General features: G+C 38.9%; 1 protein-coding gene and 1 long non-coding RNA gene across 2 annotated transcripts in view; one reads left to right on the top strand and one right to left on the bottom strand.

Moving 5' to 3' along the window:
- LOC101387230 (putative adhesion G protein-coupled receptor E4P) overlaps positions 1-14,797 on the top strand; it is a 29,356-nt gene extending 14,559 nt beyond the window's left edge. Inside the window, exons 9-17 of the mRNA XM_087426051.1 lie at positions 539-706; positions 2,437-2,631; positions 4,404-4,639; positions 6,567-6,633; positions 7,226-7,317; positions 8,516-8,696; positions 10,870-10,965; positions 12,725-12,727; positions 13,484-14,797. Of these exons, the coding sequence (XP_087282177.1) occupies positions 539-706; positions 2,437-2,631; positions 4,404-4,639; positions 6,567-6,633; positions 7,226-7,317; positions 8,516-8,696; positions 10,870-10,965; positions 12,725-12,727; positions 13,484-13,594 (1,149 nt within the window). The 3' untranslated portion in view covers positions 13,595-14,797. The remainder of the gene's footprint in view (positions 1-538; positions 707-2,436; positions 2,632-4,403; positions 4,640-6,566; positions 6,634-7,225; positions 7,318-8,515; positions 8,697-10,869; positions 10,966-12,724; positions 12,728-13,483) is intronic.
- The window catches only part of LOC147912154 (uncharacterized), a 199,621-nt gene that overhangs the window by 128,086 nt on the left and 46,438 nt on the right, over positions 1-25,097 (bottom strand). The gene's annotated exons all lie outside the window — the stretch shown is intronic.

Genomic DNA, 25,097 nt, shown 5'->3' with positions numbered 1-25,097 from the left:
TCCTGGGAGGGAAGTGAATCCAACTTTGATCATTTAGAGTGAAGAGAACTGACAATAAATGTGGATGCATTCAGAGACTGCAACCAAGGGAAGCTATTATCACATTGGAGCCAAAAAGGGAATGGAGGGATGAACAGTATTGAGCCTAGGAGAGCTAGAGGCATGGAAGAGGGATTGCCCTGCTGGAGGTAGAGATAGCCTGGAGCAGAAAAAGAGTCTGGAAGAAATACCTGACCCCCTTCTCCTCTCATCCAATGATCTCTCACCAGTTCTTCTCATTGGTTCCACCAATGACAAGGAACCCAGGTGAATCAGTTCATACAGGTCAATTCCTGGGGCTCTGAGGTGACCAGAGAAGGGCAGAATGAATGAAGAATAAACCCCACAGCAGACGTGGTGGTATGGAACTCTTCCCCACAATTGTTCCAGATGATGAGAATTTTTTCCAATCCAGTTTCCAACCCAGTGAATCTGTGACTAACCTATGAAGCTGAAATGATAAAACCAGAGACACACTTTTATGCTATTCTCTTTCCAGCCTGGTGGGGCAAGAACGAAATATTTCTGTGTCTACTGGAAAGGATCGGAGGAGGGGGGCAGCTGGTCAATGGAGGGCTGCTCTCATGCGGGCAGCAACGATTCTTACACCAAATGCAAGTGCTTCCACCTTTCCAGCTTTGCTGTACTCATGGCTCTTGCTCCCAAGGTACCAAGATTCATGGTCCCCTCCTGTGAATCTGATTGTGTCTAGGAAGCTGGGAGATCCTTTCCATGTCTTAGAAAAAGCCTCTAAGATAAGGAGTCACGTGGAAGGTAATTCCAGGAAACACCAGTAGGAGACTGGGGAAGTGAAATGGGGAAGGGACAGAAGCCAATGCAAAGAGCATTATCAAGCCAGTTACCACTGTGGGTGACTGACAGTTAATTCTCTCTGGAGGACTCGGGTGTTAATGTAGAAGACACACCTCAGAGTCATATTAACTGAACAGCGAGAGAGCTGAAGTGTTTATACACCACCTTCCTTCAGTCACTGTTGAAAGCTGCATCTAGGGGACATTAATTCTCTGATGCTCCCATGGGCATGGGCAGAGTGAGCTTGAGCTAGTAGAAAAAGTTCCCAGACATGGGAAAGTTGCATTATCAGACCCTACAGTAGAAAGATCCAAGGTTATTTGGGTTCAAAAACATCCATTACTCTGCAACAAAGAGTTACAGCTAAACCTTCCTGGGCAGATCAGAAGGAAGGCAACGGACTATCACTAATGAAAAAGCATAATCCCCTACACTTCCTAGGTCCCAACCATGTCTAGGATAACTCAGGTTTAAAGAAATTTACCTGACTTCTTCCTCTATTTCTTTTTAGCTCCCATTTATTGAATATTTACTGTATGACAACCATTATATTGCATATTTAAATGCATGGCCTCATTTTATTCATTCAAAAAGTTCATATATGAGTGCCTACTGTATGCCAGATGCTATTCTAGGCATTGGGGATACAGCAGCGAACAAGACACATAAGGAAATACCAACCTTCATAGAGATTTCTTTTTTTATTTTTCCTCCCAAAGCCCCAGTAGATAGTTGTATGTCATAGCTGCACATCCTTCCAGTTGCTGTATGTGGGACACGGCCCCAGCATGGCTGGAGAAGCGGTGCATTGGTGCGCGCCCAGGATGCAAATCCCGGGCTGCCAGCAGTGGAGTGTGCGCACTTAACTGCTAAGCCACAGGGCCAGCCCCCATAGAGATTGCTTTTAAGTACTGTGTTGTCCGGTAGGATCACCAGCCTCATGTGGCGATTGAACACTTGAAATGTGGCTAGTGTGACTGAAGAACCAAATTTCAAATTTTATTTAATTTCAATTTATTTAAATTAAGAAGCGGTGTATAATATTTTTCCATTAAACACAACTTTACTGTTTAGAAGGACTACATTTCACTTTTACCATTGAAAATATGCCATCCGAATTGAGATGTGCTATAAGTGTAAAATATACACTGGATTTCAAAGGCTTAATATGGAAAAAAGAATATCAAATATTTCATTAATACTTGTTTTACATTGATTGTAATTTGAACTGATTATATTTTGTTATATTGATTACATTACATTCAACACATTGAACTGATAACATTTTGAACATATACTATTAGATTAATTTGACCTGTTTCTTTTTACATTTTAAAAAATACGGCTACTAGAAAATTTAAAGTTATACATGTGGCTCACATATTTCTATTGCACAGCGCCAGTCTAGTGGTTTCAGTTTTTCAACAGCTCTGTGAGGTAAATGCTATTAGTATCCCTATTTTGAAATGAGAACATCAAGTCACTTGTTTGAGGGACTGAACTGGGAAACCCATCTGACTTTCCATCAGGAACATAAATGCAAAGTTGGAAACTATAACCGATTCCTCCTTTGGTGGCTCATAGGTGGATCCTGTTCTGGCTGTGATCACCTGTGTGGGACTGAGCCTCTCTCTGCTATGTCTCCTCCTGGCAGTCCTCACCTTCCTCTTCTGCCGACCCATCCAGAACACCAGCACCACCCTCCACCTGCAGCTCTCCATCTGCCTCTTCCTGGCCCACCTCCTCTTCCTCACAGGGATTGATAAAACTGAGCCTGAGGTATATGATTTAACCAAATTATCTTGTTGTCATAATCAAATCCAGCCATCTTTCTTGAGGAAAGATGGGGAGAGAGGCAATAATCAGCAGTGATGATGTAGGAGGAAAAAGCAAGTGTTCCAATTTCAGCTCTCCTCCTGTATAACTTTGAACAAGACTCATATTTTCTGAGGGTCAATTTAGCAAAGAGATTGAGATGGTATTAGATAGGGTTACAATAGTTGCTGTAACAAGTAAACTCCAAAATCCCAGTGGCTTATCACAAAAGTAGTTAATTTTTCCCTATGTATGAGCAAATAGGTTTGAAGAGTGTCTATCCTCCAACTTCAGGCTGATGGAGCTCTTCTGTCTTCCATACTCAGCTTCCAAGGTCACCCTGGGATCCTTTCCATTTTAGCTAACTGGAAAGAGAAAAGCAGCATGGTGGACTCCTATCAGGGAGGTTTATATGGGCCACTTCAGGAAGCGGTGCATATCACTTCCTCTCACATTCTATTGGCTAGAGTTCAGTCACATGGTCACACCTAACTGAAAGGGGTGCTGGGAAATGTGGTCCCTGGTTGGGAAGTCACATCCTAGTGACAAATCTATATTCCAGAATTGGGGGTGGAAGGAGGCTTGAATTTTTGGTGGACAGTGACTTCGCCGCACTAATCTGCACTTGAATCTCTACTCTTCATTCTACTTGCTATATGACCTTGTTGAAGTAATTTCTCCATTTTAAACTTCCTCTCTAAAACTTGGGCATCATCATAGGACTCTAGTAAGGACTTAGCAGGATAAAACACAGAAAGAGTCTGGATTAATCACTCAGAGAACAGTGTTAGCTTTTATCTTCATCATCATTAGCAGCAGCAGCATCATCAGCATCATCATATCCAGGAAGAATTGGAACTAGATATTCTCCAAGGCTCCTTTTAACCCTAAAAGACTATGATCTCACAGCCAGCAGCTTATGAGAGCCCCATTTGTTTTTTCTCCTGAGAGGCAGTATGGTGCTATGGTTAAGAGTAAGTAAGCTTTCTGGAGACAATTTGGGTTTTAAATCCATTTTTACTTTTCACTAGCTGTGCGATCTTGGGTGAGATTTTAACCTCTCTCGGCCTCAGTTTCTTCATTTGAAAATGAGCAGAGGTTGGCAGACTACACTACTCAGGCCGAATCTGGCCCACCATCTGTTTTTGTAAATAAAATTTTATTGGACACCGATGTCTGAGGGCTGGAGGGGATGGATGTCCCAGCTCAAGCAGAGAGAGAAAAATCTCCCTTCCTCCAACTTTTTGTTCTGTTCAGGCCCTTAAGGATTGAATGACGTCCACCCTCATTGGTGATGGTGATCTTCTTTGTTCAGTCTACTGATTCAAATGCTAATCTCTTCCAGAAACACTCTCACAGACACACTCAGAAATAACGTTTTACCAGCCATCTGGACATCCCTTAGCCCGGTCAAGTTGACGTTTAAGGTTAACCATCACACCCACCCAAAGGGCAAGAGCAATGGAGTATTCATTTGCCAATTCTCCATCATCATGGATTTGAGGGCTGCTCCCGCGGCATTCATTCCTTGGCACTTCTGGCCCATCCTATGCATGGGGTTAGCAGATTTCAATGGCTAGTCAAAGCCCCTAGAAAATATGTTGCCCCTACACAGAATGTCACAGGTGTTGGGAATTGATATTCCAGGCCAGCATCCAGGAAATGGTAAGTACAGAGCATATGATCAGGTACAGACCTCACCGGCTCCACGTTCCTAACTCTCCTCTCCCCTCCAGGTGCTGTGCTCCATCATTGCGGCGATGTTGCACTATCTCTCCTTGGCCTCCTTCACATGGATGCTCCTCGAAGGGCTACACCTCTTCCTCACTGTTAGGAATCTCAAGGTGGCCAACTACACCAGTGCAGGCAGATTCAAGAAGAAGTTCATGTACTCTTTTGGCTACGGGATTCCAGCTCTGATTGTGGCCGTGTCTGCAATAGTAGGACACAAAAATTATGGAACGTTCACTTAGTAAGCACAATGGAGGCATTTATGGTGGAAGTGGTGTCCATGGCCAATATATGAACTGAAATCAAAAAGAAATTTTAAGTCCATTTTCCAATTGTGAATTACAATTCAAACTTAAGTCCTTCCTTAAGTCTGAATTCTATTTTCTCTTGGAAGTCCTTAGAGCAGTGGTTCTCAGCATCTTTGGGATGGGATCCCTTTGAGAATTTTGGTGAAATACAGGGCCTATTTCCCCAGACAAATGTACATACACACAAAATTTTGAATACAACTTCAGGAAATTCAGGGACAGGTAAAGCATATCCATGACCACACATTAAGCACCTGTGGGTTCTATGTTCTGCAGGGTTCTGAAAGCCTAGGTTGAATAGGTTGAGGCTAATCTCCAAAACGTAAAGAATAGCAACAATAGCAACAATTCTTGAAGGCCTGTGATGCCTCAGAGAAAGTACTTCCTATGTGCAGTATCTCAACTCATTCTCTCTAAGACCCTGTGATGTCAGCAGTGTTTATTACCTCATGCACGGGACATATGGGGCTTAGTGCATTTAATACCTTCTCAAGGTCACAGCTAAACAGAGAATAAGTCAGAATTCCCAAGGCAGTGCTCTTAATAGCTATTTTTTTTCTGCCTCACTAAAGAAGATTGCAAAGCTCTGCAAAGTTCGTTGAAGAAATTAGTATTTTGGCAATTGGCCTTGGGTTAGGAGGTAGGTGTGCATGTGCTAAAACAACATGTATGAGGCCGTCCCTCTTGATGTCATAGAGATGCCCTGTCTCCAGCTTGAAATCTATGTCCTGCCTGAATGATTCTGAAGATATAATGGTAGGGTAGATCAGGGTTTGGCAAACTGTTTCTATAAAGGGACAGATGGTAACTATTTTTGGCTTTGCAGGCCATTTGACCTTAGTGGCAACTACTCAATGTTACACTTGTAGTGTGAAAGCAGTCATAGACAATATGTAAATGAATGGGTATGGCTGTGTTTCCATAAAACTTTATTTATAAAAAGAAGGGATGAACTGGATTTGGCCCATGGCCGTAGTTTGCAACCCTTGGAATAGAGCTAAGTGTGGGAGCTTCTGTGCCCACTAAGTGTTGGCAATCACTTGTTACTTTTACCAGTTTCATACGACCAGGTCCCCTTTCAGCATAAGTTATACTTCCTCTGGCAACATAAGTTATGACAGAATACAAAGTATTTTGGCAACAAAGTACTTGGTATATGGAATATGCTTAATTAGTGCTGGTAGTTTTGATAGCTGTAGTTAAAATACTGTTTTTACTCTCTTTCTTACTATAGCAATCATTATTATTAGGATACCTACATTTGTTGAACCTTAACTCTTTGACAGGAACCTTATCCAAAAACTGTATGCACTTTATCTCATTTAATCTTTCCTACAAGATCTATCCAAGGAAAATCTTGGTGAAAAAAATAAAAAAACATTCAAAAAAATGAGGACAGAGTTCATGTTCATGGATAGGAAGACTCGGTATTGTCAAAGTCAACATTCTTCCCAACCTGATCTATGGATTCAATGCATTCTCAATCAAAATCCCAGAAAATTATTTTGTGGATATTGACAAACTGATTCTAATATTTACATGGAGATGCAAATGACCCAGAATAGCTAACAGAATGTTAAAGGAGATGAACAAAGTCAAAAGGACTACCTGACTTCAACTTGGTCTGTAGGTGCAGTAATCATTTAATCTTTTCAATACTTCTGTTAGCCCCACTCTACACTTGGAGAAACGGAGACTCAGAGCTTGTGTCAGATGAGTACTCATGACCAATTCTATTTAAAATCCAGGTCTGAACTAACCACCTACTAACACTGCTCAGATCTTGCTACAGGAGCCTGAATTCAAGTCCTTTGCCTTCTCTTGAGGAAAAGCAGCTAATTCTTAGCTTTCTTTCAACAGCTGCTGGCTCCAGTTTGATAATGGGTTCATCTGGAGCTTGAAGGGGCCAGTGGCAGTCGTTATCTTGGTAGGTGACCAGTGATATATATTTATTGGTGTGCCTATCTTGGGTTGGCCAAGCATAGAGAGTATGTTTCTTACCTGCTAAAGTGGAAATGAGGTGAAGATAAGCAAATATAGTGTAATGTGATCAACCCCTCTTACTGGAAACACTGTTTTCACATGTCTTTCCCCGACTTCCCTCTATCTCACTGGTTGTTTTGATATAATATAACCCTCTGCCGGGCATTCTTTTAAAAATTCTACATGTGTTCATTCAACAAATATTTAGCAAGTATCTACTCTGCATAGAGTGACATGTTTTCCTGTTTGCCAGGACCTTCCCATTCATATCTATTGCCCACGTACAGATATGAATAGCACTCTTTCACATTCAAGGTGTCTTGGTTTGTATGATAAATTATATAGTCACCATAATCAAGCACTAAGTGCCACTGGTTATATACGGTGTGCTGTATAAAAGACCAGAGCATATGTTCATATCATCCTTATGAATCCTGTCTCTTTTGGGAAAAGATTCTTAGGTCCACCTCAAGTTCAGTTGCATGACATGGCCTCAAAAGAAAATTCCAAGTCAATTTTGCATGCTGTTTCCACAGATAAACTTGGTGTTCTACTTCCAAATTCTGTGGATTTTGAGAAGCAAACTTTCCTCCCTCAATGAAGAAGTTTCCACCATTCAAGATACCAGGTAAGGTACCAGATTTTTCCTGCAGGACAAATCTGCCTGGGAAAGAAAAACCCACTCAAAAACATGACATAAAATTTCCTGGTGCTGGATAAAGAGTACATGACGGCCAACTTACAGAAGAAGGAAAAGCTATAATTTTCAGGTAACTCAATGTACTCTCCCATCTCTTTATTCAATATATATTCATTGGGTGCCTCCTTTGTGTAGTATACTTTTAATATAAAATTTATATCAAGAGTATTATCCTTTTCCCCCCTAAGAGTACACCTACTTTTGGTTTCCATTCTCCTTTGTTGTATAAACTCAATTCTCACTGGTGCTGATCTAAATTATGAAAAATACTGATAACAACTAATATTAACTAAGAACTTAATAGATGCTGGACATTTACCAATATTATTTCATTGAATTCTCATAACTCTAACCAATGTGGTGGGCACTACTAATATCCCCATTGATAAGAGGAACAAACTGATTATCTTGTCCATGAGTGGGGAAGAACCTGTGTTGATGAGTCAAGTGGACAAAACTTAAAAGAATATCTGTCCAACTTCACACCCTGGCTTTTGATCTCATCTACTTATCAGACCAACCTAGCATCTCTTAGCCTTAGTTTCTTCATCTTCTCTCTTCTTCATCATCTTCTTCCTCTCTTCTCAGTTGCTTCAGGAGGGTCAGAGTGTCACCTGTCTTGGTGTTTCCACATTCTTCTACACGTGTGTGGATGAGTGCAGGCTCATGCATGTGCATGTATGCAAACACACACACATGCACTCATGTGCATCAACTCTCCCAGCCAGTTGCCATCAACAACCCCAGTCCATTTTACCAAACACAATTTTTGCTTGAAGAAACCCAACACGGCGATATGTTCTGAAGCCACGATATCAACATCATCTAAATTTTTCAATACAAATCTCTAGAAGGCACTTTCCACAAATCTTCCAACAGGTCCAGGTAAAAGACTTTGTGGATAAATCACTTACAAAGAGTGGGAGAAAGTGTTATTCCCAGAGGCAGTGACTGAAAACATGGGTTCTGCCTCGTCCTCAAGTAGTATGACTTTTGTAAGTTACTTAGCCACACAAGGTTGTTGTGAGATTTAACTAAGGCAATGCATACAAAGCATTTAGCACAGTGCCCAACAAATAGGGAGTATCTGATAAATGGTAGTTATTATCACTCTTTTCCTTTTCAGAGTCATGACATTTAAAGCCATCGCTCAGCTATTTATCCTGGGCTGTCCTTGGGGCCTTGGTTTTTTTATGGTTAAAGAAGTCGGGGAGACAATCAGATCAGTTGTTGCCTATGCATTCAGCATCATCAATGTCCTGCAGGGCGTTTTTCTCTTTGTGGTACACTGTCTCCTTAATCGCCAGGTAAGGCTAATAATTCTGTCTCTCACCAGCCTAGTCCCGAAGTCTTGTTGAATGGTTGTTTACATTCTCACTCTTCTCTGACCTTTCGTTTTTGTATTTTGGGGTTGTCTTGATTATGGGAAGAGGGTTTAGGTGCTGCTTGGGTATGCCGTGTGCGCTGGGTTTCATTAGCATTCTAACATTTAGCTTTCTAACATATCTCTCAAGAGCATACATTCCTCAGCTTGGGACGCTATAACAAAATATCATAGACTGTGTGGCTTAGACAACAGAAATTTATCTTCTTACAATTCTGGAAGCTGGAAGTCTGAGAGTAGAGAGTGAGTACAGTCAGGTTCTCACGAGAGCTCTCTTCTTGGCTGGCAGATGGCCACCTTCTCACTGTGTCCTTATGTGGGAGAGAGAATGAGAGAGTGCTTTTGTGTCTCTTCTTATAAGGACACTAATCCTACCGGATCAGGGTTCAACCTTATGACTTCATTTAACCCTAATTACTTTCATAAAGGTCGTATCTCCAAATACAGTCACATTGGGGGGTTAGGGCTTTAACATATGAATTTTGGGGGGACACAATTCAGTTCATAGCAGAGCATGTATGAGTCAGGATAATGTAGATTATGCTGCAGTAACAAATAGCCCCTCCCTCTATAATTTCAGTGGCTTACACCAATAAAGGTTTATTTGTCACTCAAACTATATAGCTATGGCTTGATATACATTGTCTTCACTCTGGGTTGTAGGCTTGAGGGGGCAGCCCTCATTTAGAACATTGGCATTCTTATGGCAAAGGGAAAGGAGATCATGGCAGAGTACAGCTTAGCTCTCTTTTATTGGCCAAAATAAGTCACATGGCCATACTTGAATTCACCAGAGAGAGAATGAATAATCCTCCAGTAGTGAGGTATACTATAGGGAGGGACACTGGAATATTTGGCATAATCTACCACAATCTCACAGAGACTTCAACTCTAATTCCAGTTTTTCCACTGAGTGAGTTGCTGTGTGACCCTGGGCAGGTTGCTTACCCTCTCTGAGCCTTGGTTTTCTCATCCACAAATGTGGTAATACCTTCCTCACAGAGTTGAGAATTAAATGAGATAATGCTATGTAAATCTCCTAGCACAGTTCTTGGCACATATTAAGTTCTCAGTGAGCGTCATTATTATAATTTTACTCTTTACAGAAGATTGGGAACAGTTTTCCTGAAGTTTTTCCTTTGCTATTAAATGGAACCACCAGCAACTAAGATTGGCAAAGAGACCATCTTAACACTTCATTAATTTCTCTTTCATCTTTTATTGCCTTATTAATTCTTGGTACTCTTCAAACACAGAAGAAGTAAAATACAATTTCAGTGTCTTGATGAAATAATGTTGAGTGTTAAATACTTAAATATCTTTTAAGAATGTGTCAAGGTGGTTAAAAGAAGGCAACTGATGGAATCACAGGGGTGGTTTAGTGTAGGGGTTAGTGTCATGGCTCTGGAGTAAGAATGACATGATTTTTGAACACTGGCCGTGTGACCTTAGACAAGTCAATTTACCTCCAAGAGCCTCAACTTCTTCATCTTTAATTGGGGATAAAAGAATTACCTTCCTCATTGGGCTCATGTAAGAACTAAATGATACATTGTTTATAAAGTGCCTTTAACGTGGCTATATTCAATAAATAGTGACCTTCATCATCATGATCACCAACACCACCATCACCTGCATTATCATCATTATCATGACCACAATCACTTTTGTAATTACTACCATCATCATCACCATCATAATCACCTTCATCATCATCACCATCACCACCTTCATTATCTTCATCATCACCTGCATTATCATTATCATCATGACCATCATAACCTTCATTATCATCACCGTCATCACCACCATCTTTAGCACCTTCACCATCACCATCATTGTCATCACCATCATCACCACCATATATAGAGTCCATATGGTGTCTGACATTTAGTAAGCAGCTTTTCTACAATTGAGGAAGTTGAATGTAAATAAAATGAATCAACATAAGCATGGCCAAGATTATACAGAAAACCAATGAAAGAGCAGTAGAGAGTAGGGCTTAGATGTATATCTTTAGTCTCCTACTTTAGGGTCCTGTCTCCTGAACCAAGCTCTGGATGTAACACAAGCCTCTATATTCCTCAAAATTTCAGGTGCGAATGGAATACAAGAAATGTCTTAGTGGAATGTGGAAAGGGGGTGAAATTGAAAGCACTGAAGTGTCTCTCTCAACTATCCACACCAAAATGGTAAGATCAGCTCTTCTGCGGTGCCATGTTCTTGTGTGAACCCAAAATCTCGTGGTACCAGGAGCTTCCTGGTTTCTTGATCTGACAGAAAAGAGAAATTGCATTAGATTCCTGCATTACACAGCTGAAATTTCTGGTTTTTGAGACCAAAACCAGAAGAGCTCTTCTTTCTTTCTTTCTCTCTCCCTCCCTGCCTCCTTCCTCCCTCCCACCCTCTCTTCCTCCTTCCTTAACTCCCTCCCTTCCTTCCCTTCCTTCCTGTCTTTTTCTCTCTTTGTTTCTTTCTCTCTGTCTCTCTCTCCCTCCCTTCTTCTCTCTTCCCATCTTCCTCTTTCCTCCTTCCCTCCCTCCCTCCCTCCCTCCCTCCTTTCTTTCTTTCTTTCTTTCTTTCTTTCTTTCTTTCTTTCTTTCTTTCTTTCTTTCTTTCTTTCTTTCTTTCTTTCTTTCTTTCTTTCTTTCTTTCTTTCTTTCTTTCTTTCTTTCTCACTCTATTTCTCTCTTCCTTCTTCAGTCCATCCACAAATATCCAATGATAATTAACAGAAAATTTTGAATTTATTTAACAGCATTCATTTAACAAATATTGATTGAGTGTGTAGTATGTGCCAGGCATTGATTTAGGTGTTGGGGAAAGAGCACTGGACACATGAACAAAAATCCTCATCCTCACAGAGCTGACATTCTTGTAGGGGAGAGGCAAACAAGAAATCACAAAAAGTGGATTTTACAGTATGTTACAAAGTGATATAAGCTACAGAAAAAAGAGCAATGAAGAGAAATCAAGAAACCAATGTTACTGCAATAAACAAAAAATTAAAAAAATAAATAAATAAAATGTATAAAAAAAAGAAAAAAAGAATGCATGGAGTGGGAGGAGCTCAGTTTTAAATAAGTGGCAATGAGGGGCCTCGACGAGAAGCTGACTCTTGAGTAAAAACTTGGTTTATGTATCTGATGAAAACGACCCCTGGTTTGTGAAATTATCTGGATTGAGAGGACTAGGAATACACTCTGAGCACTTTGGTGGTAAGCCATAGATTCCTGATTGCTATGACTCTTGTAACTGATCTTGTCCCACACTGTGGCCTAGGGGCTATGCCCATGGAGCTGTTACAAGAGATGCGAGCTTTATTCAGGACATTAGGCTGAGCCAGCAGAGCCACTGCACCTCCTCCTCATGTTGCATGTGATCTTGTTCCCTCACTCCTGAGCTGTCTCCTGGGGGGCTGCCTTCGGTTGAGTTCTTTGAAAGCAGAACCTAAGACAGAGATTAGAATCCTTGTGGTTCATTGAGAAAGAGAAGAAGAGTGAAGGAGGCAGGATGGGGTATACCAGCAGTGGTGTGGCCCCAGGTGGAGTCTGGCTTCAGCCTGATCCCACGGGAGACTCTGGAGTGTGAATTGAACATGGAATTGGAACCACCTTGAGACAGGTGGCCGGCATTTTGTGCTCTCGTGTCATTCAGTCATTGGCCCTTTGGGGAACGGGGTTTAACCTTTCTGGAGAGGCAGCTCCTTTGACTGTGGGCAGTTCTCTGGAGAAGGAGGAAGGTGTAAGTCATTAGTAACTGAAACTCACAGCAGCTGCAGTGTGGGTGTGCTGGCCTGGGGAAGAGGATCTGAGTCTGGCGCCACAAGTGTTCAGTGCAAGGGCTGAAGAGAATAGCCCCTGGAAGTCCATGAGGACAGTTGCTGTGGGAAAATGCTTAATATTGCCCTGTAGGTAATGCTGTTTCTTGTCCTATATCTTCTAAGGAAAGCAAGTATAAAAAGCAACTTTTTGAATTGGGAAAATTTGAGTATTTAGCTCAGTGGTTCTCAGAACCATCTGGAGAGCTAGTAACAATACTAACAAGTAATACTCCATCTTACTTGAATGAGTCTGCGTCTCTGTGTAATTTGTTAGCTTTCTAGGTGATTCTCATACACACCAAAGTTTGAGAACCACTGCTTTGAGTGAACCCAAAGACTACCGAGAAACAGATAATTCTAATCCCTCATCCTTGGACAACGCTTTACATTCTAAAAAGCGCATATTCAACCTTACAATCATCATTGATCCTCTGCAGCGTTTAAGGGATCCGTCACTGTCGTGTTTAAATGTAGCCCAAGTGTGTGGGTTCAAATCCCAACTCCACCACTTCCAGGCTGTGTGACTTTGCACTAGCCACTTACTGTCTCTGTGCCTCAGTTTCTTCATCTGTAAAATGTGGATAATAAGAGTATCTATCTCAGAGTGAAGATTAAATGAGGGCATATATATTAAGTGCCTAGCATGGTGCCCAGCACACTGCAAACATATTGTAAATGTTCATAAAAGGATAAAATAAAACAAATAAACAGACCGTCATAGATGGCGTTTGGGGGAAAAAGGAGTCAGATATTAGGACCTCTTAACCAAGCTTTGGACCTTAGAGAAATTCTATCTTGTCATCTCTAGGCATGGTAGAAGTTTTAGTTAATTTCTGAGGTGTTCATTTCTCTTCAACTTTTTCTCCATATTCTCTCCCCTCGAATAGGAGGGACTTGGGAAGTCATCAGAATTCTATCGCAGAAGAGACGCTGCATCTGTCCAACCACCACCTCAGATTCATCTTTTCGCTGTTCCTTGGCAAAGAACAAGAAGCTGAGCTGTTTATGGACGGCGCCACACCCGTGGTCACATATGGATGAGAACAACGCCACCATCCATCTTTCCTGTGAAAATGAGTGCTGACATATTCCTCTATTTTGGCTTCTATCTCCGTAGAAAGAAGGGGGCACATGGGAGAATTCTTAGATCCAGAATCCAGTATTGTACATCACGTGCAATTAAATGCTCAAAGAATCCTTTTTAATGACGAGGGAAATAAATGGATTTTCTTCTTCCAGCTGTTACCATCTTGTCCAAAGCTGATTGGCTGACATCTAGATTCAGCTCACAGATGCCTCTCTGGCCTCTGTGTTGCATTTAATGCTCCCAAATATCTTGCATCACTTAATATTTGCATAACTTAATAATTCCATAAGAATAAGTATAAAAAAGGGGGTTGCATTTTTGCAATGCAAAATACACCACTATCCCTGCTTAGGGGTGCATAGTCACTGGGAAGGATCTTGTAGTGTGATCATCAGCACTTCCCTGGTTTCATTGCCTGATGACTTTTTGGAACCTATCCTATACCCTGGTTAAACATAATTTTGTTTTCTTAGTGTCATCTCGAACATGTCCTCGTGTAAATGCTCCCAAACTAAAACAGCATGGAGTATCACAGCAGTGGTTTGGCCTTATTTGCTTTGTTTTACCATTTTTAATTTATTTTCTAAACGTATTGTATTTTAGGTGTGTTTCTCAGCACTATAATTAATAAATGCATGGATAACTTTGTTACTAGACCATGTTTTAAAAACAGTGTTAAATTATAATGATGGTAAATGTTAAAATAGCAGCCAAGAGAAGCCATAATTCATTTGAAGAAATTTTGTGTGCAAATTTTAGGTCATGGACAAAGGATTGTGTTGCTTTTCTGCTTCACCAGCTCAAGTGTCTCCCCCACATCACAGCAATATAACCAGAGTGTATGATTCACTCCACCCGCTGGCTTTTAAATGATGTGATTCCTCTTGAAAAGGTAAAATTTAGGGAGATTCATGTGGTTTCAAAATGCGTGCCTGCAGTGTGACTTTATATCATGCAATTTCAAGTCTACATGAATAAAACTTGCATACAATGCAACCTGTTTCAGGAGGACAATTTGGCACTGACTAACCAAATTTAATATTTTAGTACATAATGCTTTCACTTAAAAATTCCACTGTTAGGAATTTAGCCTAAGAATATTGTGATAAGGGTAATTTATAAATACAGGCTGATATGATATATAAATTCAGAGTGAGGTGATATATTTTATCTCTCTGAATTATTTGCTGTGGTGTGCTGTATGGAGGAAAAAGGAGCACCTTTTATGTGAACATGTTACCTTAAACCTGTAAATACATTTACAAGTCCACTAGGGTCTCACACTGAAAGATAAGCCAAGTTAGCCTGGCTTATTCCTGCCAACCATCAAACACTGGAAAACAACAGCATTGATCCCCCTGAGTCTCTCTAGAGTGTACTGGGCCATTTCATGTATGCCCCCAGGTCACTGTGAGCCCCTTGCACTGCTTAACCCACAACCAAAGGTTTGCCTTGATGCATCAGTAGGGAGAAAACAGTGGCTAAAGGCCAAGGAAGACTGATCAAATCCTGGGCATAAGGCAGCACAAGGCTTCCACCAGTTCATTGTTGCTTATTTGATCAATTCACTAATTGTTTACTAACTTGTTGAATGAGAATAAATGTGTGTATGTCAATAAACAAGTGACTCATGATTTTCTTGATTGTCTCTTATTTGAACTGGCTCTTTGCTGTGATCCGAGTCAAAAATCTAAATTAAAGAGCAATCTCACGTGTAATAATTGTCATTTGGTTTAAATAGAACAGATACATTCACAAAAGTTCACCAAGTATGTTTACTGCAGCATGTTTTGTAATGCAAACAGTGTCAATCAGGACTGTTTACATAATTTTTATGTGCATTTCATTGACATAAATAATACACAAACAATCTATAAATTAGAAAGATAAGGTGATATTTACCTGAGCCAAGCCAAGGACTAGCCTGGAAGTTCAGTGTCCACTGGGTAAGAAAGTACTCTGTAGAAGCGTGATTTACAGCATGGTTATATACCATTTCAGAGCAAAGAATATACACGATAGGAATACAATTCTGTTTGTCTCAAAGTCATAAGGAGAGGTTTTGCTGGAATTTAGCAGATACACAGTAGATCAACTTGACCTTGGTTTTCCTGGAAGAAAAGCTTACCTTCAAAGAGGTGCTGGTATTGGTATCAGAGGAAGGGAATCATTCACCCCTATCTTTAAAGAGTGCATTTTTTGCTTTGGGTAAATGTTTGAATCAGAAGTACAATACATGTTTCGTGGGCCATAAGTCAGGCTGCTCTGGGAAGAAACAAGTTTTAGGCCAAATCAGGTTTAACCCAGAATGGCTTTCCCATACACCTTAATATGTGAAAACTTCTAATTATTCTTATTATTTTCATCAACATAATGTAATAAATAATGTGCAGTGAAATTTTTAAAATGAGACATATTTTAATATGCTCTTATAAAAAGACCTCCAAGATGTATGTGTCATGTGAAAAAAGCAGTGTGCTGTTCAGTGAGTATAGTAGAATCCCTTTTCTGTTAAAAAAAATAAAGTTTATAAGTAGACAAATTTTTATAGGGTCACTTCCCATCAAAAGGATTGAGTGAATTCAAGAGAAAATCCTTCCTTTGCTCCAAAGAGAGAAAATGAAAGGAGTTATGAGCTACTAAGCTATAGCTGGCCTATCTAAGATGATTGGCTAGTCTCAAGTCAGTCCACCTATGGTAATCAAGCTACTTGGGCTGCTGGAAGCCATATTTTCGTTATTGAAGGACTTCTCACTTTGTAAACGGCTCCAGTGGGAATATTTCTGAAGATTCTTGGTTTCAGGGTCATCCTGGGGCTATGGGTTCCCACCTGGCATATGTGTAGTGCTATCTCTGTTATTGAGCAAGGTTTTATTAAACAATAACCTGTTTTAAGGAAATAAAACTAATTTCTGCTGTTCAATGTTTTATGTGCTGTTTCAATTCCCTCTCTTATTTGTATATTCCTCAATCTTGAGGGAAATAGAGTGATGACCACTCTAGCTACTTCCTGCTGAGTAGGGGGGAAGATCAAAGTTTCTGAGTCTTTTATTCTTAAAAATAATCAAACCAAAGAGATACATTTTGGGGTGTCACATTTTGATCCCCTACATTTCTGCCATTGAAACTTCAAGAAGTTTCACAGTCCAGAAGCTGAGTTGGTAGATTGTTCCATCTCACTGAACACCAAGCAGTCTCTTAGCCCTGGCAATAGGTCAGTCCAGTTAAATACATTTCAGGAGGTGGTGATGTAGGTAGGCTTCCAAAGTTAGGCCTATAAGCAAGAAATCAGGTATTTAAAAAGAGGCATTTCTATAAAAACAAAAGAAAAACAAAGGTTAATGGTTCAAGCCAGTTTCTGAGCCCACGGGAGTCAACTCAATCAACCCTTGATCTTGATCTTTTGTTAGCAGTTGTATGAAGCCATCAGTTTCTCCTTTAGAGTTCTGTAATTTCTTACCCAGTTCAGTTTTATGATCTGAAAGTTCATCAGAAAGATGTATTCTAGAGTAAGTGTCAGAGACCTTTCCAGGAATCTCTGAACATGAAACAATTGCAAAAGCACCAGAGTAAAACAATATCTGTTGGTAAATGACAAAAGACTTAAACATGGCAATTGACAAAGAAATTTGATTATTTCTGACATACAATGTTTTATAACCAGGAGATATCAGAGTTTTAGAAATGTTATATAATTTATAAAACACATATTAATAACATTTACCCATGCAATATAACCTAAGAAGGTTTGTTATCACTTACTTGACAATGCTTCCCATGCAATTTAGCATACCAAATAAGCCTAATTAGTTTAATATATCCCTCTTTCTTGGAAGAGAGAGCAAATTCTTTGAGAAGTCCCAGGGATCTGCTGGAAATTCTCAAATTTAATTTTAGCTCAAAAGAAAGACTTTATATAGGATTTGAATTTTGGGGGAGTTTGTCAAAAATATCAAAAGGTTTTAAAAGACTTGGTCAAATAGGATCATGTCACTGTGAAACAATGCTTAGTTATCCATTTAACCAAAGTGACAACAGAGTATGTTAAAGGCAAACATGAGAGTTACTAAACAGTTGAAAGAAAACCTTAATAGAGAGATTTCAGTGTTTTTGAACATAGAAAATTATTTTGACAAAACATAGAATTTCTGTCTTTTAGATAGACTTACTTAAAGGTAAAGAAAATCTTTTAAAATTTCTTTATCAACAGAAGACTAAAATTTCAAGAATATTACCCTTTTAAGAGTGAGAAAACCAAATTCTAATTTTCCACCAGTTTACTTTTCATATTAAAACTTATTTACTTAATTAAATTCATTTTAATCTTACCAACTTTACCCTGCACAAAACTCTTTTATCAGGGTTCCTCTTCTACAAACCTTCTATAACTTTCTTTTTTATATTCAGAATTTGTCCCATGCCTTCCATTCTTCTTAGCCTCTCCTTAAGACAAAAATTATTATTAGAATTTTTCTATAACCAGTTTTACTTTAGGACAAATTTAGCCTTTAACAACAACAACAAAAAAATCTCCATTCCTTATAACTTCTTTACTGAAAACATACATCTTACATTCCTTGAATACAGAGATGTTTTCCTTATTAATTTTAGTAGTTTTAATCATGTGTATTGTTAGAATTCTTAATCCTTAGAAATCATTTTTGTGAAACTAAGAAGTAAGCAGTTATGAACTGTCTTTTACATTACCCAAATTTGTAAATACTTTTTATAATTTCTAGAAACATGGGACTCCATAGTACAATCTTTTAATAAAACACAAGACTTTCTTACTAATAGACCCAAACATCTTTTAGTTTCTCTGTAATAAGAAGCCAAAGGTAGATAAACCTATATTTAGTAATTAATGTCTAATATTTTATCTTATTTAGAAATGATCTAAATATCTAATGAATTTTGTATAAGGCAATTAAATAGAGCTCTTTTGGAAATTATGCCATCTGGAGCTTAAAAAAAACAGATATATAATATATATATATACAGACACACATACACAGAGACTCCCCAGCTGTTGTTTTAAAATTATTGCCATGAATCTGGTACAGTAATACAAAGCTCATTATTTATGAAAGAATAATTGAATATTATTTGTGGAGAAGACACTTAAGATGCTAGATTTGGGGCAGGGAACTTCTAGCTTCTTTTCTTTCCTTTCACAGAACAGGTCTAATTGTAAGATGGTATTATAGTTCAAAGACCCATTCTCAGGCCACACCTCACCTGACACCAGTGAGTTTTGTGGCCAGGCCATATTATAAAAGAAAATCATTTTATTTTTCTTCATGAGCTCATAACTCAACATCACCCAATTTTGAAGAATGCATCCCAATGGGATACAATTTGGTATACCATTTATATTTCACATTTTGGGGATTTCTCAAGGTGTCCACAATAAACAAAGTCTTTCTAGGGGTGTTGTTCAAGGTCTCATAGTGTGGTAGTTACAGGAACAGGTTCCTCTTATGTGTTTTAAGACCAAAAAAGTCCAGGTGAGTTAGCCCTGGATGAGCTGCTGCTGCTGACTGCTTTGCTGTGAACACCGAAGGCTCAATAAGGTATGTTCTTTGGGGGGGGTGGTTCCTATGAGGCTGTTACATCACAGGCAGATGCCCTGACACCTCTGTAAAATCCCCAGTCACCTGGGAATGTCTTAAAGGACTGGAGGGAAGAGTGCCTCTTTTCTTCAGAGTCAGAAGACCCTCATAAAGTTAATTTCTAAAGCATGGTTGTTACTGTGACTGAGAAACTCAGTCCCCAAGCATCCAATTCAATTTAGAGAAACAATATTAATACACAGTGCACTTCTACATATAACATAGATCAGAATGCTGAATTTCAATTCAGATCCAGACTACAAGAAGTACTCAGAACAAGACATCCAGGAGTAACTCACGAGTGAACCTTTTATCCTATCTCTAATGATCTTGGGTCCAGGCCCAAGATTTGGGACTCAGTCCATGAAGACTCCCAAGAATATAAGTTAAACTTATATTTACAGTAGACCAAACCAGAGAGATGAGGTGAAGGACAGTCACTTTCTTAAGGTTACTCACCCAGAGATGTCTTGATCCAGACTCAGTTTCTTTTTGGAAAAGTGAAAGAAGCACTAAGGACCCTGGGGTGCCATGTGAAATGGGAATCCAATCAGCTGAGCCTCTAGACAAAGTAGTCTAGGTGGCCGCTTAGGGTCAGCGATAAGAGCCTGCACCCTGCCAGGTCTGCAGAGACTCGAGCAGGTGGTCACAGGACTGTAGTCCCTTCATTGTCACCAGAAATTGTTACTGAGCATGGACTCACTGCTCAATGTGCATAGAAGCCAATACTATGGCACTGGCTTTTGAGAAAAGAAGAAGTTTTATTGTGAGGTTAACAAGCAAGGAGACAGGAGGCAAGGCTCTCAAATCTGTCTCTCCAATTCAAGACTCAGGACAAAATTTAAGGGGTTAGGGGCTACTAAGCTATAGCAGGGCCCATGTAAGCTGACTGGCTAATCTTGAATCCGTCCATATACGGTAATCAAGCTACTTGGGCTGCTGCAAGCCAGATTTTCCTATTGCAGGGCTTCTTGTTTTGTAAAAGGCTGTTTGCATTTTTCCTCCCCATCTCTTACAAGGAAGACAAGGTAGTTCTTCCTTAAATGAGACTCATTTTACTGAAGATAAAATTTTTACAAATAAATTAGAAAATAATACTTTGATTATATTCTGAGTATATGTCCTTTCGACAATCAAAAGAGTTGAAAATACTAAGATGATTTTACAAAGGAAGTGTAAGGGTAGTTAGGTAAGCAACTTGATCGAGCTAGCTGAAAATCATTACACATAAATATTCTACCACTGTGCCTTCTGACTTTCACTTCTGTGCTTGTATTTTTACAAGTCTGGCTCTCGGATTCTCACATTTTGCAGCCACCTACCACTATCAAGTGCTTCCAACCTTCCTTGTTCTTGGAATATACTTGCTTCCTATGTGGTGGATCTCAGAGAACTTGCCTCTTGCTCAGTTCTATTGTTTTTATTTTTCTGAGTTCTTATATGATGAATCTTCATTGAGGGTATAGAATAATTGGATCCAGCCATTTCTGCACATTCTTTGGGTATGTACATTGATTTCCAGCAAAAAGTATGGTATTTGTGGTGCTACTCTAAAAAATAATAAAATTCAGGAGGGATTTTATATCCAAACATGCTTTCAATGAGCCTAAATTCCATGCATATCCAAATGCAGTAAATGAGATTGTTTTGAGAAAAACTTCCATTTCCCATGCTATCAATTTTTCAATGTCTTCTCTTGCTCTTAGAGCAAAGTTCAAAATTCTTAAAATTAATGATATAATCTGCACAATATGATTGCTACCTACCTCTTCTTGAATATTCACTCTCCTCACTAGTTTTCCATAACTCTCTCTTCCTCAGGGCACAAGCCAAGACTAGGCCCACCTTCAGGCCTTTGCTCAGGATGTCCCTCTGCTTATCTTCTTTCTATCTCCTTGTCTTCCTCTCTACATTTTCCTAAGCCCCAATTGTCTAACCAACTCCTCTTTATCCTTGAGGTATCTGTTTTAGTTCCTCCACTATAGGGAGGACTTTTTCTTAGCTGCCAATTCTAGATTAGGACATTGCCTTCTATTCCTTCATTATGTCTTGGATTTAACATCAGCACCCAACTGCAATCAAAGAGTTACCTGTCCAACTACATTCCTGAAGATAGATTCTGGCTCTATGTGTTCACTTTCGAATTGTGGAGAAACAAAAACTTTTTTTCTTCTCTCTTAAGTTCAGTACCTGAGAGCTGTGATTTAAATTGATAAAAGATGGACTAACAGAAGAAAAGACATACAAACTTTTATGGTTAATATTTTTATGTGTGCAAGGGCTTTACAGAAAAGTGAAAACCCAAAGAAATGTTTAGACTCAGGGGCTTATATACTATTTTTTAAAAGGGTGATAAATTTGGAGAAGCGACTAGACAAAGGAAAAGGATTTGGGGTTCTGGGGACAATAAATTATGGGAAAGTGACTAAAACTCTATAGGAAAACTGATGAAAGAAAAGGGTTATTTTGCTCACATCTTGGTGCTGGCTTTCCATCTCCAATGATAGGGGCCATTTTCTCCTCCTGGTACAGGAGAATGGAGGGAAAATTATGCCACCTTCACAAAGGGACATTTATGCCCTGATTTTAGGCACAAAGAAGAAAGGGTAGAGAACTCCTTGCATCTATTGAATCTCAATTTCTTCAGCTCAAAATAATCCTTATGCCAAAGTGGCATATTTTGGAGTGGCGTATTCTGGTCCCATTCAGTATCTCCACAGAACCTGATACTTAGAATACATTAATGCGTGCATGTTGAATGAATTAGTACATGCGTGCAGAATGAAAGACTAAAATCAAAAATTTCCACAATATACACTTATTCACACATTTATTCAACTAAATTATCTATGTCTGCTGTGCACCAGCCCTGGTGCGTAGACAGCATTTCCTCTGAAGAGTTAAGGAGTCAAACTCATAATGTCGTTTTATAGAGGAGTCAATTAAGATTCAATTATATTAATGGATATAAATTTGACCAGGTTAAATGAGACCCAGAAGGAGAGTGATTAAACAATCATATCTCGTTTTCCATGGCAGTGTTTTTACCAAGCAAGATCTAAAAATTTATTTAATTTTAATTTATTCATTAAACTGGATTATTTTTTCCATAATTGAGGTTGTTTTATTAAGAGGAGGTAGCAATTCTCAGACAATGATTACAGAAAACGGCTCAGGGTCTTAGTGATGCATAACTGCGGTGTTATCATTAGCATGAATCTTAATAAGCTAATGCAAAAATAATATCTCTGTTATCACTCCTAGATAAAATGCTTCAATATAGCCTGTATGAACCACATGCAAATAGAAAGAGAACTATTTTTTGTAGCATAATTTGTAGCATTTGTACACGTAGCAAGAAAGCATTTAAAGGCAAGATTTTCAGTTACAATTTTTTTGAGTGCGAGAGGAGTCCATAAAGTCATTTAGAATGATGAGTAAAATGACTGAAGCTGAGCGCTATACACTTTGCAGCTCTATCACCCATACTCATGAGGTAAGATGATTCCATCTCCTTGTCCGTGCTATTTCCTAGTTTGAGATACTCTCTTCTGCCTGCAGTTGGGTCTGCACCCCCAGTATTGATGGAACCACACAGTGGTTCCTGGTACAGGAGCCAGTTAGCATTTCTGTCTCAGCTGAGTCTCCACCACTTGGCTGTGAGCCCCTCTAGGGCAGGGTTATAGTACACTTACCCATATATGATCTGCACAGTGAATGATGTCACTTTTCTGGAATTATTGGTTTCTAGCTGAGTCCAAATCTTGGAGTTATAGAAACATGAATAAAGCTGTTTATTAGTTACTTGATATTGGTTCATGAGGTCCTCAAGGTTGACAGACAGGTTGTTTACCGGAAATTTGCTATCAGCCTTAAACTTGTATATGCTTTGTAAGCCTCCAGGAGGGGCCATAGGACCCAGCACTTTCTAAACATATTTCTCATGGATATTTTTTTTTTCCTGTATAAAACTTCTTTACATTTTGTGGAACGCTAGTGTTTGAAAGAGCATAATGTAAGGATTTTTGGAATAGGCAAAATAGTACATGAAGAAAGAGATAAAGTGTAACAAACCATTTATGTTCCTTTATTAGATAATGATGAAGGAAAATGGATGAAGGGATAAATAAGATGGGTTTCACTGAGATTTAAGAGTAGGAGATCTAGAAAACATAGGCAGTACGCTCATTGACATCAGTCTTAGTCGTATCTTTTTGAATACCATGATTCCTCAGGCAAGGGAAACAAAAGAAAACATTAACTATAATCAAACTAGAAAGAATCTACATGGCAAAGGGAAGGATCAATAAAATGAAAAGGCAACCTACTAACTGGCATAAAATATTTGCAAATCATACATCTGATAAGGGATTAATTTCCAAAATATTAAAAAACTCATACAACTCAACAATAAATAAAGAACAATATGATTAAAAAATGGGCAGAGGTATGAACATTTTTCCAAAGAAGATATACAGAGAGACAACAGGCACATGAAAAGATGTTCAACATCACTAATTTTTGGGGAAATGCAAATCAAAATAACAATTAGATATCACCTCACACCCATCAGAATGGCCATTATGAAAAACACAAAAAATAACAAGTGTTGGAGAGGATGTGGAAAAAAGGGAATGCGCATACACTGCCAGTGGGAAAGTGAACTGGTGCAGCTACTATGGAAAACGGCATGGAGATTTCTCAACAAGTTAAAAATAGAAATACCCTATGATCCAGCTATTCCACTTCTGAGTATTTATCCAAAGAACATGAAAACAGTAATTCAAAGAGATATATGCACCTCTATGTTCATTGCAGCATGTTTCATGGCAGCCAAGACTTGGAAGCAACCCAAGTGCCCATCAATGGGTGAATGGGTAAAGAATATATGGTATATGTATACAATTGAATACTACTTAGCCATGAAAAAAGAAAAAACTCATGCCATTTGCAAAAACATTGATGGACTTTGAGAGTATTGTGCTACGTGAAATAAGTCAGACAAAGAAAGACAAATATGATGTGATTTCACACATATGTAGAAGATTAACAAACAAGCACATAGATAAGGAGAATAGATTCTTGTTTATCAGAGGAGAAGGGGATGGTGGTGAATAGAAACTAGACTTTTGGTGATGAACATGATGCAGCCTACACAGAAGCTGAGATATAATGATATACGCCTGAAATTTACACAATGTTATAAACCAAAGTGACTTCAATAAAATAACTTTTAAAAAGAGTAGGATATCTAGATTCCAGTCTCACTTCTGTAATTAATTTGGTATGACTTTGAGGCCAGTGTCCTCATCTGGAAGATAAGGGAGCCAGACTCCAGCATCCTTATGCTTACTTTCAGATCTTTGATTTTCTGAGTTACGAAAAGTAAACTTAAGTGCATTAAACCCAGAAGGAAAAACTCTCAGACCTTATCTGAGATCTATACTTTAATTTGAATCTCATTATTTTGCCAGGAAATTCCCACCAAATGATTGCAAAAATGACTTTAATGAATATTTCAACATTATTTCTCTTTCTCTCCCAAAAACTCACATATGAAAATGGAAAAATCATTCAATTTACCAGGAGAAAAGAGGAAGCAAGAGTTCAGCCAGAAAATTGCAAGATGCTGCATGTCATCATCCAACCATCCTGGCAAGAGAATCAGCTGCATTACTCAAACAGCCTTAAGAACTGCCTCATCATACAGAATTGTTGGCACAATGTATGCTTTCGTTGAATAATATTTTGTGCAATGTTACACTTATAACCTTCTCTGTTTTCAATTAAAGTATTTTACAC

The sequence above is a fragment of the Ceratotherium simum genome, chromosome 39, assembly GCF_057802395.1.
Source record: "Ceratotherium simum simum isolate JZ-2026a chromosome 39, ASM5780239v1, whole genome shotgun sequence".
Lineage (NCBI taxonomy): Eukaryota > Metazoa > Chordata > Mammalia > Perissodactyla > Rhinocerotidae > Ceratotherium > Ceratotherium simum.
Note: the sequence above shows the minus strand (reverse complement) of the source record. Positions and strands in the feature narration are given on the sequence as shown.